Below are 23245 nucleotides of genomic sequence, written 5' to 3' on the forward strand. Positions count from 1 at the left end.
TCAAAGTAGAAAATCCATATTATCTGATCTGAACTGGATTATCTTAGTTTACACTGCTATATAATCTAGTTCAAAGCAGATAATGTGGATTTTATATAGCGGTGTAGAAGGGGTCAAAGTCTTGCAACCTCATCCCCATGTACTTTTTAAAGCATACTAGGATGCTGCCAGGATGCTGTGAGGATGCAGGGCTGCTTCCAGCAGGGCTCCATCCTGGAAGTGTCGCAGGATGGAGCTCAGATAACACAGGAGGCTTCCTGTGTTCTCATAACTTAGAACAGTACCAGCTGAGGGGAAGTTGGGCAGCAATGTTTCCCCCCCGTGCGATACAAGCCGATGCCCAGCAAATACCTCCACTGTCACCCATATCTGGGACCTCCATGTGATGAGGTCCTTTGTGTACTAGATATGGCTGCTAAAATAATAATAATAATAATAATAATAATAATAATAATAATAATAATAACCTTTATGTATATCTCGCCCCATCTCCCTGAAAGGACTCAGGGCGGCTCACAACATAAATAAATACAATAAATAATATACGCAAAATAAATAAAAAGTCAGTAAAGGAGAAAGCAAAATAGAACAAAATAGATTAAACAATAAACAGTCAAAAACATTAGTTAAATCACAGTTTAAATTGCTATAGCAATGCTCAGTTTCAGTTTCTCGTTCATAGCTTAATCCAGAGTCAGTATTATGATTGGCATGACTAGCATGTCCTGGAGTCCCTTGATCATATTCCTCATCTGTCCCATTTTGGCAAGGATGGGCACCGCCAATCCTCCAGTTATTCTCTTTTCTTCTTCCTTCCACTTTCCTCCTTTGTACTTGGCTTCCTCCAGTTGCTGCAAACTAAAGTTCAAAGAGAAAATAGTAAATTGCATGTAATTAACTCAGCAGGAATGAGATGAGAGGAGCAGGTGGATTCTTGCCCTTCCCAGTAGACTCAATTGGGTGGATATTTTTCAGGCTTTGCTAAACTCAGTACAGTATGTAAAATGTAGGATTTCTTTGCTTAAAATAGTAATTTTGTGTGTTCTTTCTCATTAATATGTTTGCTTTCTTGTCTCCTGACCACACCTGTTGAACACACGCTGGTGTTGCCCCACCACAGGTGTCCCAGTGTTCATTTGTGAAATGCTGAAGAACTATGTTTCTGAGAATTTCTTTGGAAAAAAAATGTGCAAATCCTCAAAAACACTCTTATCCCCACAGAAAAAGGCCCCATGCACCCCTCAGCACTCACGAATACATCTCTATTTCATCAGAGTCCTTCTCAAAATGGCAACAGGACCTGATACAACACACCTTCCAGCCACTATTTTGAGAAGGACTTGAATGAAGCTAGAACTAATCTAGGAGAACTGTTGGAGGAGTGTCATTGGAAGTTTGGGGGAGAGAAAACTGGCTTCATGCCTCCAGGCAGTTGCTCACCGTTATTCGAAAGCAGAGGTGGTTCAACCACCAGGCCAACTAGGCAGTTGCCTGTGGCGCCATCTTGTTGGGGGCGCCATTGAGGCAACTCCTGTCTCCTGCGGCCTGCCTCCGCAAGGTATTGAACGGCTTTTTCTGTTGATTTGTTGTAAAACATGATGTTTTAGTGCTTAATTTGTAAAATCTTAATGTAATTTGATGTTTAATAGGCTTTTCCTTAATCCCTCCTTATTATCAAACATTTCCACTTATCCAATGCTTTTATTTTTCAGTGATTGGTTGGGGGGGGGGGGCAAAATTCTGTTCGCCTACATTTGAAAAATACCTAGGGCCGGCTCTGTTCGAAAGTATAGTTAAAACAGATCACAGTTTCTCATTGCAGTCGTAAACCATTATAAAATGAGCCTTTCCCCTTCTCCTGATGCATAATTCAAAAAATGTAGGGAGATTGTAATGATTTACAGGCGAGTACTGTGGAAATATAGCAAGTAGAAGAGCATCCTCCACCCTAAGGATCTGGGTAAGGAACTGAGAATAATGCCATTAGAGCTGTCAGTCATTCATCGTTCCTGCTTTTTGTTTCTTAGGCATACCTTTCCTCAAGCCCTTCAACCTGTAAAAGCAAGGCTGGTCCTTGAAGGCATGAATACCAATTGTATTATAAGATAAGCAATAGGCTGGATGGTAAATACTGAATTCCATTGACTTTATGTAAATCTGACCATTCTAAAATTGTGCCCCTAAAAATATCACTGAACAGTCGTTATCTGTTTCCCACATCTTTAAGTTGGTAGATCAACTTTCACCTCCTGGATGTTACTAAATTTCAGCTCCCATAATGCATTTTCCAGGCTAGTTGGGGCTGATAGAATCCAAGTCAAGGCCAGAAAGAAGAGTGTATTTTAGGACTCTGAAATTACAGATTGGTGGTTTCTGAACTTGTAGGTCTACTAAGTGACCTGGTAAGTCATCTTGTCTGTCTCCTGAGGAATCTGTATAATGACCAAGTAGCAACAGTAAGAACAGACCATGAAATAACAGACTGGTTCAAGATTGGGAAAGGTGTATGACAGGGCTGTATCCTCTCACCCTACCTATTCAACATGTATGCAAAACACATCATGCAATGTGTGGGGCTTGATGAATCCAAGTCTTGCATTTGAACAGTGGTGTTGGAGGAAAATTCTGAGAGTGCCTTGGACCGCAAGAAGATCCAACCAGTCAACACTCCAGGAAATAATGCCTGACTTCTCACTGGAGGGAAGGATATTAGAGACAAAGATGAAGTACTTTGGCCACATAATGAGAAGACAGGAATGCTTAGAGAAGAAAATGATGCTGGGGAAAATTGAAGGAAAAAGGAAGAGGGGCCGATCAAGTGCAAGATGGATGAATGGTATCTTTGAAGTGACCGGCTAGACCTTGAAGAGGCTGGGGTGGTGACAACTGACAGGGAGCTCTGGCGTGGGCTGGTCCATGAGGTCACGAAGAGTCAAAAGCGGTTGAATGAATAAACAACAACAACAACAGGTCTCCTAATACAAGTATAAGGCATCACTGACAGGGGTGTCTGATGGTTTACTTTCTCACTGTCTGGATCCTGATTAACTCTCTGTAATCTCACTTTTTCATCTTTAAAAATGTCTCCGCTTCTTACACCTTCTCCCCCCTTCCCTTTGTTTTTTGTTTACTTGAATGGCTGAAGACAAGTTCACTCATTTAACTCAGTCAAGGAAAGAGAAGAAGAGGAAACAAAAGCTTTTCTTCCCCAGTAGAATCAGATAAAAGAAAACTGCTTCAGCCTCTCCTAACATGTTGGCTTGCCCTCATTAATAGCTTGTGTCACCTTGACCACACTAATAGTGCTTGGCCACATATGTCCCCATTTCTATCTGTGAAATGCCCCAAAGAAGATGTTATTTTTACCACTTTTTGTTTGTTTTCTTTTTACCATTTTAATATTACCTGTTGAAGTTCTGGTGTCACAGTGATTTGGTTGCCACTTGCATATTGTATCTGTATGCCAACTTGTCATACTCACTATTAGCATACTAAACTAATGAGGCCCAAATGCAAACTCTTGCTCAACTGAGAAACTCACCTTGGTAGCCTCAACCTATCCTACCTCATAGATGTGAATGTGTATGTGAATAAAATGATAGTGAGAAGAACTATACATATTGCTTAGCAGCAGTGGAAGAACTTAAGTTCAGTATATAAATGCTATATGTGATCAGGATTAAACACCTCAGGCTTCTTTTTTTCCTGCATAACTACGAAATCAGATAATAAGCAATTTTACTCTCTGACAGCTACTCTTTGGAGAAAGTCAATGTTTTACCACTGTAAGTTCTTCTTACTTACATCAACTTCTGCAAACTCAGAGACATATTTCCCACATTCCGAAAATTTCCCTTTCATATAAAAATATTCATCTAAATAGTATGTTTGACCATAACTGGGACATTTTTTTCCAATTTGTAGCTCTTAAAGAAACAATTCCAAATAGTACCCATCATTCCCTTGAACCAAACAAATAAGTTCATTGACATAACTTGTTTTGGCAAAATCTCAGCTTGAAAGTCTAAAGTGCAGATGGAGAGTGAAAACGTCAACTGGGCAAGGAGAGGTCCAGATCACATTGCAGAATTACCTGACTGGCATGTTGCGGCAGGATTGCATGGGAGGGAAGGTGGCAATTACAGCCTTTCTGCTTCTCTACTTGGAGGGTGGAGACTCAGGAACGTTCCAAAACAGGAAATCAGGCTAAATGCCTTTTCTGGCTTTGTTGCCCTATTTCCAAGAGTAAAAACACAGTGTAAATATAAATAACACAGTTCAGAGTGATCCTGTTTAGAAAGGTCTGCTGATTCTCGGTGCGTGCAGTTAAAAGGCTCAGCTGGCTCTTTGTTTTTGACTCTCTAAATATTCCTGGTTTTGCATTTCCATCTATTCTGTTGCAATAATTGACTAAGTGATCATCACTCCAGCACTCAATTAAGTGGCAATCAAATAGTACCAGAACCTTAGGAATGGTAGCTGGAGAAAGAAGATCTGGTCTGTCATTGAGAATTCTCAGCACTTCTCCAAACTATAACTTTCAGGAGACTTTTAATGAAGAATCAAGTGATGCAGAACAATGTCTAGCATCCTATTAGTTGCACGCAGGTGTGTCTCTTTTTTGGAACTGTAAAAAGTAGACACACGTGTGCATGCAACTAACAGGATGCCAGTTGCTCCCTCAGATCTACTATAGAACTAGTGCATCTCTGCTCCACAGCCATTCTGTAACTGGTGGAGAGGAGCAAAGGGATGGGATGTTAGAACGCTATTTATGTCTCTATAGCCAGATGCATGAATTGCTGAGGCTTCCAGAGGATCAAATACACCTGAACAGATGACATATTCATTTTGTGTTTGTCTAACGATGGTGGTGGTGAGGCTTCAGCATATGTACAGTTGGTTCAAGGGGTGGGAGAATGTCTCATTATAGCATAGCACTTAGAACTACTACACTAAGCCATGAAGGATTGTGGCCAACATGTAGGCCATGTAGGTAGATCCATAGGTGCCAATAAATAAACTTAAGTTCTTTGTGTCTCACCTTTCTCACAGATAATTCATGTCTCAAAAACTGTGTTCAGGTATGGGTTGGTGTATTCAGATATCAGTGCCATAAATTCATGTATTCCTCTTTGTTGATTTCTTCTCCCAGATGTTTAGGGTGAATCTCTAACCTGTGGTCCAAGATCTTTACTTTTTTCTTCCCTTCAAAATTCATCTTCAGTTTCTTTTTTATGAGTTTTGACTGAGCATTATGAGCAAACACAATTCTTTCTCTGATGTTGCATACTGGGTTTTATCTCCTGAACTTGAGAGAAGTTTCTTAAATTTAGTCTAAACTGACAGAGATGTGGGCAGCTTCCTAAGCATATAGACTCTTCACTTCTGAAGGAAAAGACTATATTCCATGTAAAACCAAGAAGAATACAAAGAACAAGTGTTCAAATGTTGACTTGTACAAATGAAGGATAAGAACTATGAGTATAATTCTTGTGTACTTCTAAGTCATTTCTGACTTGTGCTGACTCTAAAGTTTCTGGGGTTGAGTGTGTGTGACTTGCCCAGGGTTTCCCATTGCTGAGTGGGTAATTGAACACTGGTCTTCAAAGTGGTAATTCAACATTCAAACATCTACACTACACTGGCTCTGCACTTACATATTAATTCTCCCTGCCACTTCAGGTCATGGGAAAAGGAGGTAGCAGTTCCTACAGTCTTTGAAAATAATACAACTTAAGTACATACATGAAATTAAACTCTCAATCTGGAAGCATTTTATGTCAAAAATGTGACATAAAAGAAACAAGGGTTAACATCACATCTTGAACTTGTTCACTTTTGAAAATGTTTATTAAACTGTAAGCATATGGGAAAATTTTGGGGCCTTTCAAAAAAAGCTGCATGCTTGTGTTGTAAACTCTAGTGGCTCTTAATAAAATGTAGTTTTTTACGGTGATCATAGCACTCTCCCTCTGAACAACATTCCCTTTGCAAATCCAAAAAGACTTGTGAAGATAAATTAGATACTCTTTTCAAAGGATACATTCAGTTGCTTTGCTTTTCTAGAGGTCAAGTCAACAAGTTTACAAGAGCTGATACCGAAGGCAAAATAAGACTCCAAGCAAATATGAGGACATATCTGGTCCTTCATCATTCATTGCATGGGCAAATTTTGGTCCTTCAGATGTTGTGGACTTCCACAATTCCTAACAGCTGGTTTGCCCATGCCTGTCCAAAATACGCTGACCAATAACACAAAGATAAGCACACAGTATCTTAAGAGTACAAAAACTAAAGCAAAAGGCTTCTACCCAACATTATTTTGGAGCTGGGGAAAGGGGGTTTTTAAAAACAGGAAGAAAAAAGTCAACAAAAGAATAGAACTCCTGTGGAAAGGAAGTGTGTGGCTTAACTTAGCTTCCCACAGAAAGAAGACTGAAACAGTTGTGAGGTTTGTGTTGCCATATAATTTCATCCTTCAGATTCAAAATTATAGTAGCTGTGCAGAGATTCCAGCCTGTGGGCTGTAAGTTGAGTAGGAAAGACAATGCAGTTGGGAACTATGCAGATTGTGTTTTCATTATTTAGAGAAAATTAGTTTGACTCTACCAGTGAAGCTCATTGTTGACATGAAGTCTAAATGTAGCATGCAGTGTCCGGTGAATCCCAGAAATAACTTAATGTGGTGGAAATTACCATTTTGATCATTCCTTAAGACTCTGAGCATTTCAAGATAAACTTGATTTATTTTGGTATATTTCCAAACAGATGGGTTAGTATGGCAGATGTCTTTAGAGAGGACATCAAAATGGAGCAACTACAGCCTTGTGGTGGAGCATATCCTTTGCCTGCAGAAGGTCCTAGTTTCAGTCTTCAGCAGTTTTGGTTCAAAGTCCAAGCAGCAGGTGATGCAAGAACTGTACGCAGGAGTGTTACTGCCAATAGACGACATTCTATTTTAGCTTCCTGTTTTCAAAACATAGTTTCAACCACCCCTACAAGGCTTTCTGAACAAGGCAAGTCATGTAGGGACATCTTTTCCCACAATACCTGGATGGAACATTGGAGAAGAATGCCAACTTTTGCTTTAATTGGAACTATATTACCGTGTTTCCCCGAAAATAAGACCTCCCCAAAGAATAAGACCTAGCAGGGGTTTGGGGGGGATTGCCAAATATAAGGCCTCCCCTGAAAGTAAGACCTAGCAACTAAGGCTGCAGCAGAGTTCCATTGGGAAGCATGGCTGCAGGGCAGAACCAGCACTCATACACACACCGGAGGGAGGGAGGGAGGGAAAGTGCTTGCTTTCTGTGCCTCCCTCCCTCCCTGCCTTGCCTTGCCTTGCCTGTCCCCTAGCCGTGGTTTGAAAAACCTTCCGTGGCTGCTGCTGCGCTGCCGTTTCTTCCTTCCTTCCGTCTCCCTCCTGGCCATGCTGCCTTCTTCCCAGAGGCTTCTGATTGGCGCCTGGAGCCCGGGCAAGGGAGGGTGGGAGGGAAGGAAGGAAGGAAGAGGGCTTTCCACTTGTCCCCAAGGCTCCTTAAAGGTACAGGACGCATTGGGATTCTCCTCTCATCCTTATTCCTATCCTATGCCCTGAAACATTATTTTATACTATTATTCTATTGCCATATTATTATCATCATATTCTGTTACTATATTATATCCCATTATTATATTATCCTATTAATATATTTTATATCATTATATTATATTTTTCTATTATTATTATTATTATATCATTATATTATTATTCTATTATATTTTCATATTATTATATTATTATTCTGTTATTATTATATTCCATTTTATATTATCCTATTAATATATTTTATATCATTCTATTCCATTCTATTATTCTATTATATTATCCTATTATTATTATATTATTATGCTATTTTGTTATTATATCCCATTATTATATTATCCTATTAATACCATATTATTATCATATTCTGTTATTATTATATCCTATTATTATATTATCTAATTAATATATTGTATATAATTATATTATCATATTATTATTATAGTATATTATATTATTCATCATTCATGACTACATTGAAACTAAAATAGAGAGAAATCAGTGTGGAAACCATGTGAAACCTAAACTGCAAGAGGTACCATAGATTGTTGCACATGTAAATAATGGTAGTAACAAGAAATTCTTGATAGGATTCACAGTTTGTCTGGTTATGCTGGTTTGTGATGACAACTACTTTACAGTATATAATAAATGTTCATTTTGTTGTTCAACAATAAATGTGAGCTCTTCTTCATGGAAAAATAAGATATCCCCTGAAAATAAGACCTAGTGCATCTTTGGGAGCAAAAATTAATATAAGACCCTGTCTTATTTTCGGGGAAACAGGGTAGCATACTCCATCATTCCCCTATATCAGGGGACATCAAGTGGGCATGGTTTTGGGCAAACTGGGCAAGACATGCCACTCTGGATGTTCCGGCTTTCCCAACACTGACACCAGGCATGTTGGCTCTGACTTATATAGATACACTTCAACAGCAACTCTGTGTGTGTGTCATATATTTCCAGTTCATTCATGGTTTGGAAGCATCTGCACAGTGCTGTGGCTCATACCTTCTGCTGTTACAATCCCATTCTTTGACCTATATCGTTTTCCACTCCCTGCAGTAAAAGTAATTATAAAAGTTCAAAGGCCATGATGGTCCTGCCCTGCTGGCCGAGTTTTATTTCCTCCCCTTATCAGCCTTCTACATTCCTGGGTGGCTGCTTGATCTGGAAGACAGCAGGTAGGACTTCTCACAGCACCTCTACTACAACAATACTCGGAGGCACTGGAAATTCATTTTGGGTTTTGTAAAAAGTTTCTTTCTTCTCAAAGGTTCCTTTGACAGTCAGAATCAACATGCTGTAAGAAAAGGTGCATTTGCCCTACAGTCATTAAACAGACAAGGTAGTCTATCCAGGAAACAATGTGAGGTATGCAAACAGTCTTCAGCATAATTAGTGCGCCATTACAGTGTTATTGTCGTCATCAGCATGTATGCAATCACAAACATTTGTGGAACTCATTTATAGTATCTGGTAGTGCCTTTTCTCTAAACATAATCATTACTACACTGCCCTACTTTCTTATAATCTTCCCAAGTTATTTCTTTAACAATGTAATGCTGGCTCTAAACTATAGATTCATGCAGTTTGATACAACTTTAACTGTCAAGGTTTAGTGCTATGGAATCCTGTGATTTGTAGTTTGATGGGGCACCAGCACCCTTTGTCAGAGAAGACTGAAGAGCTTTTAAAACTACAGGTCTCAAATAGCATTGTACCATGGCAGTCACGGTGGTGCCAAACTACATTACTCTACAGTAGTGGTTCTCAGTCTGTGGGTCCCCAGGTGTTTTGGTCTACAACTCCCAGAAATCCCAGCCAGTTTACCAGCTGTTAGGATTTCTGGGAGTTGAAGGCCAAAACATCTGGGGACCCACAGGTTGAGAATCATTGTTCTACAGTGTAGATGTACCCTAAGATGCACCTCCTGGTCAGATGTCTCTTTATACAGCCATTCTTTCATTTGACTCCTTCATGACTGACCATCTATTCCTATTTCTCAAAAGCAACCTAAAGACCTCTTTTGTTGAAAGATGTCTCCTGAATTGGCCTACAGAGAACCCATGAGAGCACCCAGAATGTTACTTGTGTTTGTTTGGATGGAAAGGCGGAAATAAATCAAACTTTTAATTCATCATAACAAATAATTTTTTAATGACTTCCACTGAAGAGAAAAAAGAACTCCAGTTAGTTCTCACTATACAAAAAAGGTGTCCGCAGTGCCATGAAAGCATAATTTACAAGTATCTGAATTTGGGAATGGAAGGGAGGGCAGATAACACATTCATAGTTACAAAAGGAGCAATGACAAAGCATGGAATGACATCAGATGGAATGAGGAAATGAAGGGCGAGAGGAAGTAAAAAATAATTATAATTTTATACATACACACACATATATAAAACCTTCATATTTTCAATCTAGATTGATGTTGTTTTACAAAATGGCGCTATTCCATTAAAAAGTGTATTATTTTAGTTATCTCAACTTCTTTTGTAGCAGCAGTCTTCCTCTAACCAACTTCCACAGAATTATTTATGTCATCTTTGTTTTTAGTGCAAATATCATAGGTCTGTTTTACAAAGAAAAAATGAGAAGATGACAACTCAGCCACGCTTCTCCATCACCGGAAGATCTGTGTGAGAAATCAGAAGTAGGTTTCCAATTCAGTGTTTTGTAGAATTATTTCATTCAAGGTTAAGGGGATAAAAAAGAAAGAAAATTTTGATGTGTGAAAGAAAAATATAATTTCTATATAGATCTACACAGATTGTTGTGGAAAAAATTAGATCTAAGTTTTTCTTGACACACCTACAGCTAATGTGAGTGCATTTAAGAAAGATCACTGTCACGTAAACAGAATTGAAGTAGGGTCCTTTTGTTTTTAGGAATCTTAAAGCATTCTTCCACTTTACACTATTCAACTATTGTGCTAATAAAGATGCACTATCTCTTACCAATGTCACTTGGAACTACACAGTAGAATCTCCTTATACAAACATACACACAACACTTGATCCGCTCACTGAGTAAAGACAAATCTGATGTCTATTTTCTACACAAAATTTCATTATTTTCCCCATCAAACAGCAACCAAAAAAAGCAAGTTGATCAACCTTTTAATTATACAGAGTGGGAAGGAAGGATAACCATTTCATATGACATTAACAAAAAGTTCTGATTCATCTCTTGGATTGAGAGTGTTCTTTTGGCACTATCTACTGCAGAAGATGGATAATGCATCTTTAGAAACAAGATATCTCTTTATACATTTTATACAGACATATCCCCCTCCCCATAAAGGTGTTTCTGGATTTCTCTACCTCTGAATTTCCAATCAGATTGAATGGTTCTGCTTTACCTTGTTCCTCTTGCATAAATGCTTTTGTTTTCTTTTGCCTCTTATTTCCAGAACATGTAAAGGTGCCTGATCATCTGCAGTTAGCTCTTGCAGCTTTTTCATTCTGCTGGCATGTGTTTTTTCTCATTTAAGTAAGCCATACGCACAAATCATGGTGTGCATTAAGACAGTGGGCAGGAATGGTCTTTTATCTGGGTTTCTGAGCATGGTTACATTGCATCAGAATCAACTTCACAGCAAAGTCACATCAACTTTTCTTGTACTTAACAGCAAAGTTGTGATCCAATGAAATGCACAAGAAAAAAACATCCACTAGGATCCATCAATACAGTTAATCACCTACATGGAGCACTGATATGATCATGAACACAGTCATATTCTGTAGGTGAAAGCTGAGGACCATGCCTTATATTGAGTCAGATCATTGGTCCATTTAGCTCAATTCAGTCTACATAGCTTTTCCCAATTTGGTGCCCTCAGTATAAGCTCGACTACAACAATGAAAAACCTGGCATGACAAATGTCTACACAGCTCTTTAAGATTTCAAATGGGATCCTCACCAGCCTAACTTGGGCTAGGCTCAAAGCTAGGATCCACGCTCTACCACCGAGTAGCCACCCTTCATCCAGAAATCCCTATGGCTTAAACAAAAGATAATCCACACAAGCAAAAAGAACTGAAAGCTGAAGCAAAAAAAAATTACACAAAGGAGGAGAGAATCCATAAACCCAAACCCAATAGTAACTATTATGCAAAAGAAAGAAAATCAACATTTTAAAATCAGCAGGAAAAAAGGTCTTTTTCAAATCCAGATCTGAGCCAGAGAAAAAGATGTAAACATTACATAAATAACAAAATATACATGGGATCTTTTTTTTAAAGATTAAGGCTAGGTGGAATACAAAATAGGTCATTGCTAGGTTCAAATGAAATTATTATTAGATCAATTAAATAAAAATATTACAAACTGAATGAAGCCTGATAACAATATGATGACCCCCCAGGTCCTATAGTGTCACGGAGACACTGCGGGCCAAAGGGCTCAATCCTTAAAAGCCTGGGACTGTCTTCTATATGTGGCACACCAGGGCTAAGGCAAAATATTTTGAAATGAACAGAGGTCTTGTAGCCATAGTGCTTGTTGGATGGGGCTCTATACCAAACAAAACAATCAAGTACAAACATTTGAAGCTGGAATGGATGGGAAGCAAGTGTATTTTTAAAACAAACTAGGCAGTGAATTAGTGTTAGAGACAAGTTGCTTTTCCTTTGAGAAAGGTTGCTAAGTTTTCTTCAAAATATCACAAGACGTAGCAACTACTCAAGACATGTATAAAGGGGCTTAAGGTGAAAGCATGGCAGCCAGAGTGCTGAATCAGAGATGTAGTGAATACAGTTTTGATAGAGGTTCCTGGATTTATAATGAGCTTCATCGTTGACTTATCTACAAAGTTTTTCTCTTCCAGTCTCACATGAGAGCTGTCACTGGGACATGGAAACCCACCATGTTCTGCCATGGTTTTCCGTGGTTGGAATATCGCCACAAGCCACAGCTGAAATTCAATCCTTCCAGCTGCACTTCTGAAATGCTCTTGACTAAAGTAATTCTTCTGGGATACCACCTGCAGGTTCCTCTGCAAAACCTCAATCCTCAAATCTCTCCCCATCATCACACAGGATCAACAGCAAGGGAAAGCATTACATTGCAACAAGTGGTCTTAAAAGCCGCGGAGAAGTGCCACATGTCCTTTCATGTGTACATTTTACATATGAAAAGGAGACTAGAAGATATGCATAACTGCTACGATTCTGAAAAATGAAAACCAATTGTAAGGCATGGACGGGCAATATCTACCACCAAGGCACTCCAGAAACATGGTGGCTTAAAATTATATTTAAAGCAGTAAGGAAAGTGATCACCTTTCAGAAAATTGGGAAGGGAAGCAACAGCTGCTAAGCCCAACGAGCCTTAATTCAGTGGAATATGTGGACCATCTTGGTGTAAAATAAGAACTCATGCTTAGTGAAAATTGCCTAAAGAGTTCTCTATACAAAAAGCCTGGATGTCTAGAAACAGCACTTGTTAACTGCTTCTGTTTACTATCCCAGAGCTCGCTCTCCAGATAAGCTCTGGATCTTCTTACAATGGAACTCTTTCACAAAACTGACCTGCCTTATTTGCTTCAGGACAATCAAGTCCTAAACCCTGCTTCTTCAAGTTTCTTCCTTCTGCTGCCACTGAGTAAATTGCTGCTGTTATGTGCCTCCAGGCCAGCTCTTGATTTATGGCAACCCTATATCTAGGGTTTTCTCAGCAGGGCTCCTTCAGAGGAGATTGGCTATTGCCTTCCTCTCAGGCCAAAAAAGTGTGACTTGCCCAAGTTCAGCCAGTGGGTTTCCTCCACTGAGCAGGTATGTCAACTGGTTCCAGGACTCCCTGTGGATATCAAAGTCCATGGATAGTCATGTCCCTTTATATGCAATGATGCAGTAAAATGGCACCTTTTACAAAAAATGATGAACAACTCAAACAAGTGTCAGACAGAGCCTGAGAATTGGTGAGATGGCAGGAGGCTACAGCTGCACATAAGCGTTGTATTTGGCAGCAAAATCAACATTTACTTTTTTGGATTAAAAAAAATCCAAACTGTGGTTAACTGAATCTGTGGATACATAATCCATAGATAAGACGGTTGACTGAAAGGCATTCTGCTTTTGCCAACTGTTTTTTTTTTCACTTACAAGCACAACAGAGTGGGTACCTGAGCTGCTTTAAGCATTTCTACTGAGCCAGTGTACAAACATATGGGCTGAGAGAATGTGTGAATTTAGGAAGATATATTTTTAACCCACTCAGGTGAGAAATACTTCACAAAGTACATCAGGAGACTTTAGTCAAAACTCTGCTACTTTTCCAACTGCTATAATATTTTTACACCTACTGTAATAAGAAGTTACATTTTTCCACCCGTCCTACTGTGAGAAGAAGTCTCCATGAGATACTAAATGACAGGAGTTTAGAAGAACACAATGATGGCATATATGGTTAGAAATACAGAAAAGAAAAAGGCCCAGAGTCTGGTATCTTGAAAAGAACACTTTACTTGAGAGCATTTGCATTTAAAACTAGGACTGAAGAAACAAGAGTTACAGCCTGATTTCTGTTTTTCCTTTGTTAAAATTTTAGATTACTGAAGTACAGAGTTTGGTATCAGAAAGATCGCAGTTCCTATTTGCTCTCTCTCTTTTTCCAATCAAGTAAATTGCTGGCTCTTATTGCTGCGAGATGAAGCTTGAAAATTTGTAGACAATGCCTAGTGAACTTTTTCAAGGCCCAGCGGTGCCTTAAGGTCAACTGCCAGAGGTAGGGTTCAGTGCTCTGCATTGCTTTTTTCTCCTCACTATGGCCAGCATAGGAAACAATAAATAATACAAATTTACGGGCAGACTAAAAATCTGCCGCATTCAGATCAAATAATACGGCTTTCCTCACTGCAACAAATAATCATTAAATTATTATAATTTTTAAAAGGAAATCAGAAAGCCTAGAATTGTATTCTCTTCACACCTGAATGTAAAAGCAGCTGGCGTGAAACTATGGCTGTAATCCAGATGCATCAAAAAGAAATCAACATATCAATGGAAAATTGATCACTGATTTCATTGAAAATTCTCAGCAAATGTCCCCCAGTTGTTAAAGAGAAGCTTCAAGAGAGTCAGCAATGCTCCCTGGTTGAGACAACATCTCTTGAAGATGCTGTCCCAGTTCAGAAAGCTATCTCCAAGAATGACATCATTTGGCCAAACACACCCACAGGTCAGTCAGATGAAGCAAACATGATAGCAGAACCCTGCAAACACAAATACATTTGCACTGGAATCTTAGTTGGCTTGGGATAAATAAGATATTCTACAAGAACAGTTTTAAACAAAGCTACAATCTACCAAATGAGGACCTGTTAAGCCATATCCATCTGTAAGCCTTTCTGCCGAAAGAAACAGCTGCACATTAAGTAAAAATGTCCTCTACAGGATTTCACCTTGGCATCAGAGGAGATACACAAAGTGACACACACTGCCCGTTTCAGTAGTGAATGCAGCCAGACTCAAGTGGACGTAGAACTAAGTGCAGCAGAAGATCAAGACTGGATGTATTTTTCTTTATTTTTCTCCAGGACTAGAGAAGAGACAAATAAACATTTATCCTACCCTCCCTCCCCCCACCCCTCTCTCTCTCTCTTTCTCACATACACACCTTTGGCAGGGAACTGATGAGTAAAACACATCGAAAAATAGGGTAGGGAAATTCTCCAAGAGAGCTCCCCGCTAGCTTTCTGTGCTTCCACTCCAGCAAACCTCTTTCCTGGATCAGTCACAAGCAAAGAATGGCAGTACTGCGACAGTGCTACGGTCTACAGATCTAGGACTCAATGGCTTTGTTCAAGAAGAAATGGCACCAGCATCTGAGTCAGGCTTGCGTATGAGGAGGATGTATCACACCCAAGATGGCTGGCAGCCAACGAGAAAGGAAACATAGGGTCCAGCAAAAGACTTGACAAACACTAATTACAAGAGAAACTGTTCCAGAGACAAAGGCAGAGTCATGCTGGCATGTCCCCAGCTCCCTTGGCTCTACTCCTGGCCTACGCTCAGAGGCCTTTGCAATGCACCGATAAATAATACGCTAATCTCCACACTCCATCTCCTTCTTTTGCCAACAAAATACACAGCACCTTCAGGTTTGTTTGCTTCCACATCATCACAGTCCCATGAAGGTGTTGGAAAAGTAATTTTTAAAGCAACAATTTGGGCTTATTATTTACTCCTCTCAGCTTTGCCACCATCTCCCCAATGTCATCCCGAAAGAGCAATAATTCCTATTGGAGGAATCCCAACATCAGCAGAAGTTTAACAACAATAGCCACAAGCCTTTAGAGTTTTCGAAATGTCATGGTACTCAACAGAACAGGTTAAGGCCCACATAAGATTGACTAACTGGAATGTACTACTGAGCACAGAAGGGAACCTGGTTAAACCAGTCCATTTCTCAGAAAAACAAGAGAATGGCTAGCAATTAAGTGATGCTCACATCCATTTGCACTAAAGTGTGAAGGAGGGATTTCCCCGCAACTACACAGTCTAAACATTTGAGTCCCAGCACTGCATCTTCTGCTCCCCCACCCCACCTTGATATGGCTTGCATTTGTTCTGGCACTTCCTATCACTGGAAGTACCTGGAGTGACATCATTTCCACATCTTGCCCTTGCTGCCCTTGTGCTTCAGTGCCATTTTTCTGGCATTTGATTGCAGAAATGGGGTTTCCCCCTAGAGTAACTATTTGGGTGGGGCAGCGGCAAAGGTGTTACAGTGCCAGCAGAGTTGGAGAGTTCAAGGAATCTGAGGACTGGTCTCCACTGCTGCTGCTCCTCCGGTGAGCTTTGGAGCAAGACTCCGAAGGGGAGAGGGGCGACTCCTGGTCCAGCACGGTTGGGTAGGTGAAAACCAAGTTGGATGTTCCAGGGGTGATGGCTGGTGTAGAGGTCACCACAATTGGAGTGTTGAGAGGTTCTTCTCCATAAAATCCCCCTACAATGCTGATGGGTTTGATGACAGATCGTTGACCCTTTTCAAGGTCAGAAGAGGAAGAGGGGATCTCTTCTTCAACAGGTTCCTGCTTCACCACAACGGCACCACTCATACCAGTTCGAATGGTCTGGAGGTTGTGAGGGGGTGGAGTTCGGCATTCATCTGGGCTGATCTTGCACATGGGGGTGTGAGCCATTAGCATGAATTTCAGTTTCTCCTTCTCTTTCTCCAGTTCAGCAATTTCCTTCTGCAAAATAGACTTCTCTTCCTCCAGCTCCTCAGTTTCCTACAGATACAAGAGAAAGAGACAATGAAAACATAGCAACTCATCCTGAGCCAAAACAAGAAATCTGATAAACAGAGAGCATATATTGCTGGTTTGCAGGGACTACATGTATATGGAAATATGAAATCCAAAATGCTCCAAAATTCACAACTGTCCACATGGGGAGTTAAGATAGTAACACCTTTATTTTCTAATGGTTCAATATATCTTTTATTTCATGCACACGATTATTAAAAGGCTATGTTTATCAAGTTTACAGGAAACATAAATAATTTAGTGTCTAGATTTGCATCCCATCTCCAAGATATTTTTTGTATATGCAAATATTCCAAAATCTGAAAGACTGAAACCCAAAAATACTTTTGTTCTCAAGTATGTCAGTTAACGGATATGCCCCTTGTAATACATTTCTTGAATTAATGGGGGACAAGACTAGATTATATTTGAAACTTCTTCCCATTCACTGGACTGAATCCATATTTTATACTTAGATTTGATAATAGCAAAAGGACTTCAAGCCCTGGAAATCTACTTTTATTCATTTAAATCTGCTTAAGCATAAATCCAACCCAATGGTTTTAATGTAGCTCCATGCTAACTCAGTGGGGATTCATGGACCACTATAAATTCTAGAATCATAGGTTGCCACTTCCTAGTATCAGATTTCTTAAAAAAGAAGGAAACAGTTAAAGTTAATGGGCATAAATATGGTGCTGGACCATGGCACATCGGGAAGAAATCTTGGTTGTTCTCTCCATCAGGTATTTTGAGAAACATTGATGTAGGTGACCTTGGTTGACCATTGAAGGAACAACTATACATTTTGGAAAACAAATAAGGAATGCATGACCAAAAACTTCCCGCAAGTGTTGACTTGGCAATGGAGAAAACTAATACACAAAAAACCTTTTGAAACTCACTTTACCTCCCTTTTAGTCTTGAAGGCCACACATTTCCTATTCCTTTTTTCTAAACAAACATTGGCTCAAACAAATCTGAAACACAGTATCTCAACTAACAAAATGTTTCCTCTAAAAGCAACTAAACCAGCCATCATTCTCAGTGTTAAACCCTAGAGGGCAAACCAGCGCATTTTCAGTATCCTCAACAATTGCATCCCAACAAGGCAGTGTTTCTCAATCTGTGCTCCTCCAGTGTTTTGGACTTCAGTTCCCACAATTCCTAATAGCTGCTAAGCTAGTTGGATTTATGGGAGTTGAAGACCAAAACACCTGGAAGAGCAGAGTTTGAGAAACACTGCAGTAAGGTGTTATCATAGGCATCTACCAAGAGCCCTATTTTAATGTTTTCCACACATAACATTCATGGCTTCAGTTCATGGTATATCAGAAGGGGAAAAGAATCAGAGCAAATAGAGACATTAGCAGTCTCCCTCATCTTCCCTAACTCAAAAGAAAAAAAGAAAAGAGTTCGGAAACAAACTAGCAGCACCTTTAAAACTAATTGTTTTAGGTTCTGTAGATTTCAATCTACTTCCTCAAACACACTGGCAGAATTACTATCAAAGCACTAGATATGCAGCAATTGAATGATTGGGAGGGTGGTGTCAGAGCACACCAGGATACAGAAAACTCTGGCTATAAATCTTATATAAAGATTATACAGGTCCAACAAGATGATAGTAATCTTGAAGAGGAAAAGCAATAAATCACCTGACCCAGAGTGAGTTCCCTTAAAGCCAGGAAGTTCTCCATTAAGAATTCCCTTGTTACACATATAATTGTGACAACATATGTAATGTGCCATAAAACTATTATGCCTGTTGATATCGCTATTGATCAATTGTAATTTGGGAATGTATCCTAATACCCTATGTTACCATATGGGGTGGATGCCATTCTTACACAGTTATTCAAACTGTGTGTATGCTGGAGGAGGAAAGGAAAGAAAGCAAGCTTGAGAAAAATTGCATAGGATAACAGTCATATTATCTTTTTGTATTTTCCAAAGAATGGCATATGCTTTATGATTTGTTCCATATCAAAATGGAAAAGAGCCAGACAGACTTGTCTTGACATTCACATTCTGCTCTGCTAGATCAACTTATGTAATGTTATTCTCCCAACTCACAGGCCCTCTAAAAGAGGTCACTTCTTCAGAATGGGATATGCACGCTTTACAACAGCCAACTCAATTACTTGAAGTGAGCATGCCCAGAAAAAAACAGAATTTAGGATGGAATACATACAGCCTGGAGTTTCTCCGTCAGCTCTCGGCGTCTGTTCCGGCATTTCGCAGCTGCTAGTTTGTTCCTCTCTCTCCTAATTCTTCTCTTCTCTTCTTCTTCAGGTGACAACTGTGTCCAAATAAAATAAGAAAAATATTAGGTTGAGAAGATAGGCAGGGAAACATCTTTCGAAACAAACAAAATCAACACATTTGAATTCTTAAGATATATTCACTTATGATATGTTTTATATATTACAAACTGCTTCTTTTATGCCATATTTCTGGATCTGAGTACAGCTAAGATTCAGAGAAAAGAGATATACTGGTTAAGTCCTTGTCTACTAGGGCACTGGATGAAAAATGTAACCAGGCTTCAAGTAATGAAACTCACAACCAAATGTGGCAGTAGATCAGATGTGTTGAGAGTCTGCTTCATAACGTCAACAGACTATTAGAGATGCAGGTGTCCTTAACACTAACAATTCTGGCACTTTGAGTCTACGTGACTCTATCGTATGAAAGCCCAGGGTTTAAAGTTTCCCTGAAGTATTTCAATTTTCTACCACAGAGCTCTAGTGGCACTACAAACCAGAGCCTGTCCACATTCCATAAGATGCAGCAATGGCAAAGTGATCTCAAAGTGCTATAACTGTACTGTGGAGGAGTACATTGTAACATTAGAGCTTGAGCCAGAAAACAAAGGAGTAAAGCAGGAAAGTGAAGCAACTAGAGGAAGATTGGGCAAGAAAACCGTGAATCTGCAATCAAGGCCAAAAACATGGTAGAATCTCTCGATTTCACAATGTGAGTGGTTGGTGAGGAAAATGCACAGGAAGATGTTGTAAGCGTCTCCGTCTTCAAACAGGCACATTGCTTCTTGCAGGATCCAAGGTCGTCAGAGGTAGTGTAAAATGTTACAGCCTGATCAAATCACAAGGGTTGCTTTGTTTGATACCAGCTTTAAAAACTACTTTCCTATTTCCCTGCTCTAGTTTTCCATGATAACAATCTGCACTTCCTAAAGCAGCAAGCAGCCTTCAAGTAACAGCAGTTAAATGTACTTATGAAGTGAAAGAAGGCCTAATTATGTCCATACTGGGCTGAAACAAACCTCTTGTAAGAAATTGTGGAAAAATAATGGGGATCCAGATGTTTAAAATACTTCATTTATGACTAGCCATTTCAGAAAGGTAGCTTCTGAATGAATAAGCCCAGCAAATAACTTTTCAATGCCCAGAACAGCCCAGAAAACTTATAGCAACCCAAATTTTCAATTGAATTCTTCCAGGAGAACTATTTTAGGATAAGAGATTAACCATCAATGGTGCATGCTTCTATGGTGCATGCATACATGATGCTCTCAAAGATTATCAGGGCATGAATAAACTAACAGATATCTAGGCACTGATTCTACCTGTTTATTTTATCATTGTAGGAATTATCAAGGCTATGAATTCCAGGGACAAAATTCCAAATTAGCAGCACATAGGAACAATGATGAGTTAATCTCCTTGCAAATTAGTTAAAACGTTTTAAACCCCATTCAAGTTTCTGTTTTTAAAAGGGGGAATTGCCAGCCTCCAAGAGCCATGTATCTTTTGCTTGTTTGCCCTCCTTAACACGAGGAAAGCCTTCTGTGTTCATGCAAATATAGCCAAACAAGCTAACTGAAAGATCTTAGTTTAGAGCCTTGTTTTGAGATGAGTACAAAAGCAATCATGATGGTGAATTTAAGAAATGGATCTTTGTATTTCTTAGGAGATGCTACAGGTGATCTTAGCTTCTTGTGAAGTGGCTTTCCACAGAAAAGTCTACAGGAGTTGGTAGGTAATAGCAACAACTATTACTGTTGCGTATGCTTAGTAAGAAATTGAATGCTGACTAATCTAACTGGCTGGAATTTGTGAAAGAGGGAATGATCTAGCGAAAAACCATTCCAAAATATTGAGGGAAGTAGTCCCCTCTCTTCTTTCATTCCATTTACTTAAAGGCAACTTTGTCCCAAGATGTTTTAAGAAATTCACTGCCACAAAAAGCCATGCTGCCCACTTTTTTATCATTTCAGAAGCGACTTGAGCAACTGCAAGTTGCTTCTGGTGTGAGAGAATCGGCCGTCTGCAAAGACATTGCCCAGGGAATGCCCGGATATGTTACCTTCCTGTGGGAGGCTTCTCTCATGTCCCTGTATGGGAAGATGGGGCTGACAGACGGTAGCTCATTCCATCTCACGAATTTGAACTGGCAACCTTCAGGTCAGTAGTTCAGTCAGCACAAGGGTTTAACCCAGTGCACCACTGCAGCTACAGATGCTGACCACTGTCTTAGGTGACTTTGAAAAGGGATTAAAAACTGACAAAGGATAAAGATATCAGTGATTCTTGGCCATGATGGCATTGTGTTCTTCCATCCCAACCAGTATCAGAGGTACTATGCCTGATTATAAGTTCCCAATGAACATTAAATCAGGTCTATTGTTCTCATGACCAGTCTATGGACTTCCCAGAAACATTTGTTTGGCCATTGTGATAAACAACTGGCTGTGATGATTAGCATGATTTAATCAGATGCAGCAGAAATATGTTTATGATCTTAGGATGGAAACATGGCAGATGTTGAATTTTCAGAGTGGAAAGAGGTTGAAAAACTGGTTCTTCCCATTAAAAATACCTTTACTCTAGGACTTCATTAAGTTGCTGCCAAGTATATATTTTAGGCTGGGACTCTGGAGATTCCTAGCAAAGAGCAAGACAGTCAAATGGCCTGTATTTTAAAGATTATTCAGATGTCACAGCTTCTGAATGATATTTCATGCATCAATATGGGTCAGGACTAGAGCCAACAGCAAAGGGCCAAGTATTACAGTTCAAACAGGATGGGTAATTCCCAGTAATACTTCTGGAATCTACTCATGCCAACGGAACTAACTCTGGAGGAAATGTCAGCCGAGTTTTAATGCAAATGGAATGTTAAGGAGAGGCATTACATCATTACTGGAGGAATGTCTCCACCATAATTCTCTAGATTGTGATGACTCATGGGCCTTGTAGTCCTGCTCAGGACATTGTAATTCCTGATGAAGATGAAAACTTGGGTTTTTTACCTTCCCAGTCTGAACTGGATTCCTCTCAGCCAGATCTTTCCCAGGCAGATCTGGGAACCTTGCACCTGCAAGAAAGTTGTCTCCCAGAAGTATGTCAAACAAGCCCAGAGCCTACTTCTCCCGTATTCTTGCGCCGGGAGTTTTGTAAACAACAGAGAAGTTTAGATTCAGCTTCGCGCAGGAGTGCGAGGATTGCAGCTAAGAATGTGGCCAATTAAGACTGCTTCTCGTGAGAATCTTTGGGGAGTCTCACATCTGGTCTCAGAGTTAGCTTTCGGTTCTGATTCCCAGAGAACTGCTTCGGCGGGAAGCTAGACTCTATTTAGGTGTTTTACCCGCGTAGTAACTTCGCGGAGTCAATTCGTCAGCCTACGGAGCGAGTTGTGTCTGGACAGCGCGCTCCGGTTCAAGCCTCGCTCCTGCTCAAGCCTTGCCTTGCTATCCAGCCTTCGCCTTGCTTCCCAGCCTTTGTTTATCTACGGACTTTGCCTTGTTTCCCAGGATCAATCCTTGCCTTGTTCCACGGATTTATCAAGTTATTCCACGGACCTTGTTCTTGTTCTTAGTTACCTTGTTCCACGTTCAAGCCTTGTTTCAAGTATCAAGTTATTTCCTAGCCTCGCTCAAGTTTCATGGACTAAAGGACCTTGTCATCTCCCCTCACTTTGCTTGGCAAAGTGAGTGTTTCGGTTATTGGATTACAACTTTGGACCTTAATATTTCTTATTGGACATTGCTTTTTTGGACTAATTCTGACCTTTCCTGAAAGGTCTAATTCTGGACTATTTTCTACACTTGTTTTTATTAACTTTATATATTCCTACAATAAAGATATTAGATAGATTCTGGCCTCTGTGTATGGTTATTGGTGCTCTGCAGCCTGGGTCGTGACAGTTTGACTCCGCGCCCCTAAGCACCAATTAACCTCGGCCAGAATGTCTACCGGAACCGTACCTGGGCCGAGCGGCCAGCCGATTACCTACACCATCGACAAGGAAGAGGTGGACCGAATCCGTGATAAGCTCAATGCACAGGATGGAGAAATAAGGGGTTTGAAGGAACGCGGAGTTCGTCTTCCGGCCATGGCGTTGCCAACCAAGTTTACTGGAGAAGCTTCTAAGGT

The 23245-nt window shown here is 39.9% G+C and overlaps 1 protein-coding gene across 5 annotated transcripts in view; it reads right to left on the minus strand.

Moving 5' to 3' along the window:
* Positions 1-448: 448 nt before the first annotated feature.
* Positions 449-23245, minus strand: part of fosl2 (FOS like 2, AP-1 transcription factor subunit) — a 47650-nt gene continuing 24853 nt past the window's right edge. For 3 of the 5 annotated variants that reach the window (XM_062973316.1, XM_062973328.1, XM_062973329.1), the window contains exons 3-4: positions 19042-19149; positions 9735-16832 (exon numbers count right to left, since the gene is read on the minus strand). In XM_062973316.1, the coding sequence (XP_062829386.1) occupies positions 16323-16832; positions 19042-19149 (618 nt within the window). In that variant the 3' untranslated portion in view covers positions 9735-16322. Of the gene's footprint in view, positions 859-4093; positions 4234-9734; positions 16833-19041; positions 19150-23245 lie in introns of those variants that run through there. The other 2 variants (XR_010003754.1, XR_010003755.1) reach the window with 2 other exon arrangements.

Source organism: Anolis carolinensis, chromosome 1, assembly GCF_035594765.1.
Source record: "Anolis carolinensis isolate JA03-04 chromosome 1, rAnoCar3.1.pri, whole genome shotgun sequence".
Taxonomy (NCBI): Eukaryota; Metazoa; Chordata; class Lepidosauria; order Squamata; family Dactyloidae; genus Anolis; species Anolis carolinensis.